General features: G+C 34.2%; 1 protein-coding gene across 1 annotated transcript; it reads right to left on the bottom strand.

The window, feature by feature from the left end:
- On the bottom strand, positions 1 to 1,605 carry LOC107612293 (serine/threonine-protein kinase 52-like). The gene is made up of 4 exons (XM_021109776.2): positions 1,564 to 1,605; positions 709 to 1,039; positions 436 to 506; positions 1 to 36 (listed from the first exon to the last, which is right to left on the bottom strand). Exons 1-4 carry the CDS (start codon positions 1,603 to 1,605, stop codon positions 1 to 3), a joined length of 480 nt encoding a protein of 159 aa, XP_020965435.1.
- Between the last annotated feature and the right edge of the window lie 389 nt (positions 1,606 to 1,994).

Raw genomic sequence — 1,994 nt, 5'->3', positions numbered from 1 at the left:
TCACTGTTGCCTTGATAGCATCCAAGATTGTCGTCCCTAAAACAGTTGGTGTAAGACATTTGTAACATAAGAACGTAATCATATGTATAAATTAATCGTAACTGCCATAAGATATATAGAAAAATGGTAATTAATGCTATTGACATTAGATTTGTATCTTCTACAAATAAAACAAAATCTCATATTGAAACAAAGATTAAGTCAGAAGCATTGACTATCTTGCATCAGTTAAAATTTTTCACATGCCAACTTAATAAGAAAATAAAAAAGGTTTTATCACAAAAATGGAAGAACATTCTGGAAAAAAATTTATGATTAACAAAAAATCATCTTACTCTTAACAAAGCAGTAACATTTAATTCAAATTTAAATGCATGAGTGACAAGTTTGTACTTTTGAAACATTTGAATGATCAAGTTTTTGCCAAATAGTAACCTTCTGCTGGAATGATGTTCTTAAGGAAGCTGCAGAAGCACCACCATCCTCACCCCAATCCAACACTTTCACTACAAAATTCAGCATAACAACACTCATAATGTCTCTTGAATTTGATAACAATTATTCAATTTACAACACGCTTAAAGATTAATTAAACCTTGACCGGATACCAAAACTTTTAGTATCTAAAAACATTGAATAATTGTTCGACAAATAACAGATTTTGAATTCTTTGGACAACAAAAGACAACTAAGAGTGCAAATTAAAACCTGCAACATCTTGGCCATCATAGGTGCCCTTATAGACAGTGCCATAGGCCCCATTCGCCACAACATGTTGCAAATTTAGTTTTGCCAAATCAATCTCCCACTCTTCTTTAGGTCTTTTGGCATGAATATGTCTAGACAGAACCCTTGTAAGGTGCTTTTCTAGCTCATCATCCAAACTCTTGAGATCAATCTTATCAGCTCTAAACAACATATCTTTGCTGCTTAGGTTCCCACTACGCTTCATCCTTGAATTCAACGCCTTAGCTTCTTCCAATGCTCCTTTTGGTGGCCAAACATCCCCACTTTTCGAATGCATCTTGGACACCTCAATCTGGAAAGCAAATGAAAAATCAGCACCAAAATTGTTCGTAGAACACCAAAGCTATGAAACAAGTGTCCCTATAAGAAACTGATAATTAATAAGTAATACACAGCTAAAAAAATGGCCCTATACATTCTTCCTAGAAAATCAACATTCAAAACCAATAATTATCTCCTGACCAACCACCTATCCTTTCACTATCCTAAATTTGTTTATTCCACGGGTACAAACCACAACATTACCAATCATCTAGATTCCCAAACATTAAAACAATGCCAAAGCTATAAGAAAACGTCCCAATTCACATAATTCAACGATCAAGACCATGAACCAGAAAAATCAAATTTTACAAATTGAAAAGGACGATATGAAATCAAGAGAAACAGAGGCACAAGGAGCCGCATGTTAGCAAGTAAATCAACAGAGAATTGCAGAATCACGCTAACAAAGTTTACAAATTGAATGGATAGAGAGAAACTTGCATGAAGGGCTTCCCATTCCCATGTATGATATAAGTAATGCATGGTACCTACCAAAGCTTGAAGCGTTGGTGTTGATGTTGTTCTAGGAATCATAGGCTTTGGCTTTTGAAAAAGGAGTTAAAGCGAGGAATGCAGAGGTTGTGATTCTTTGCATCATATCATATCGGTATCTGAATCAGATATCAGGACAAGAACATTATGGAGAAAAAAGTCAATAACATCATGTATTTCATTGGCACCCAAAGACTAGCATTTTGGCAAACAAATTGGATTCTCTTAACAGGACCCAAAGTTTTCTGAGAACCCCACAGTTAAAAATATTAAGTACAAACAGAACACAGATCCATCAATACACTTCATTGAGCAGAGACAAAAATAGTTAAATCATCTAACTTATTTGATCATTCACTGAAATTAAAAACTAGAGAAACCCAAAATGACATAAAGGTAGAAGCTTACTTCAAAATAACATAAATGTAGAA

Source organism: Arachis ipaensis, chromosome B8 (genome assembly GCF_059453495.1).
Source record: "Arachis ipaensis isolate K30076 ecotype BB chromosome B8, ASM5945349v1, whole genome shotgun sequence".
NCBI classification, from domain to species: Eukaryota; Viridiplantae; Streptophyta; class Magnoliopsida; order Fabales; family Fabaceae; genus Arachis; species Arachis ipaensis.
Note: the sequence above shows the minus strand (reverse complement) of the source record. Positions and strands in the feature narration are given on the sequence as shown.

What these genes read in the sequence shown, in the direction of transcription:
- LOC107612293 (XM_021109776.2), bottom strand. Translation starts at nt 1,605, where the DNA reads ATGATTCCTAGAACAACATCAACACCAACGCTTCAAGCTTTG. An exon ending in CACCAACGCTTCAAGCTTTG is followed by an intron (nt 1,040 to 1,563) that starts GTAGGTACCATG and finishes TTTGCTTTCCAG; the next exon opens with ATTGAGGTGTCCAAGATGCA. An exon ending in GAACATCATTCCAGCAGAAG is followed by an intron (nt 37 to 435) that starts GTTACTATTTGG and finishes CAACTGTTTTAG; the next exon opens with GGACGACAATCTTGGATGCT.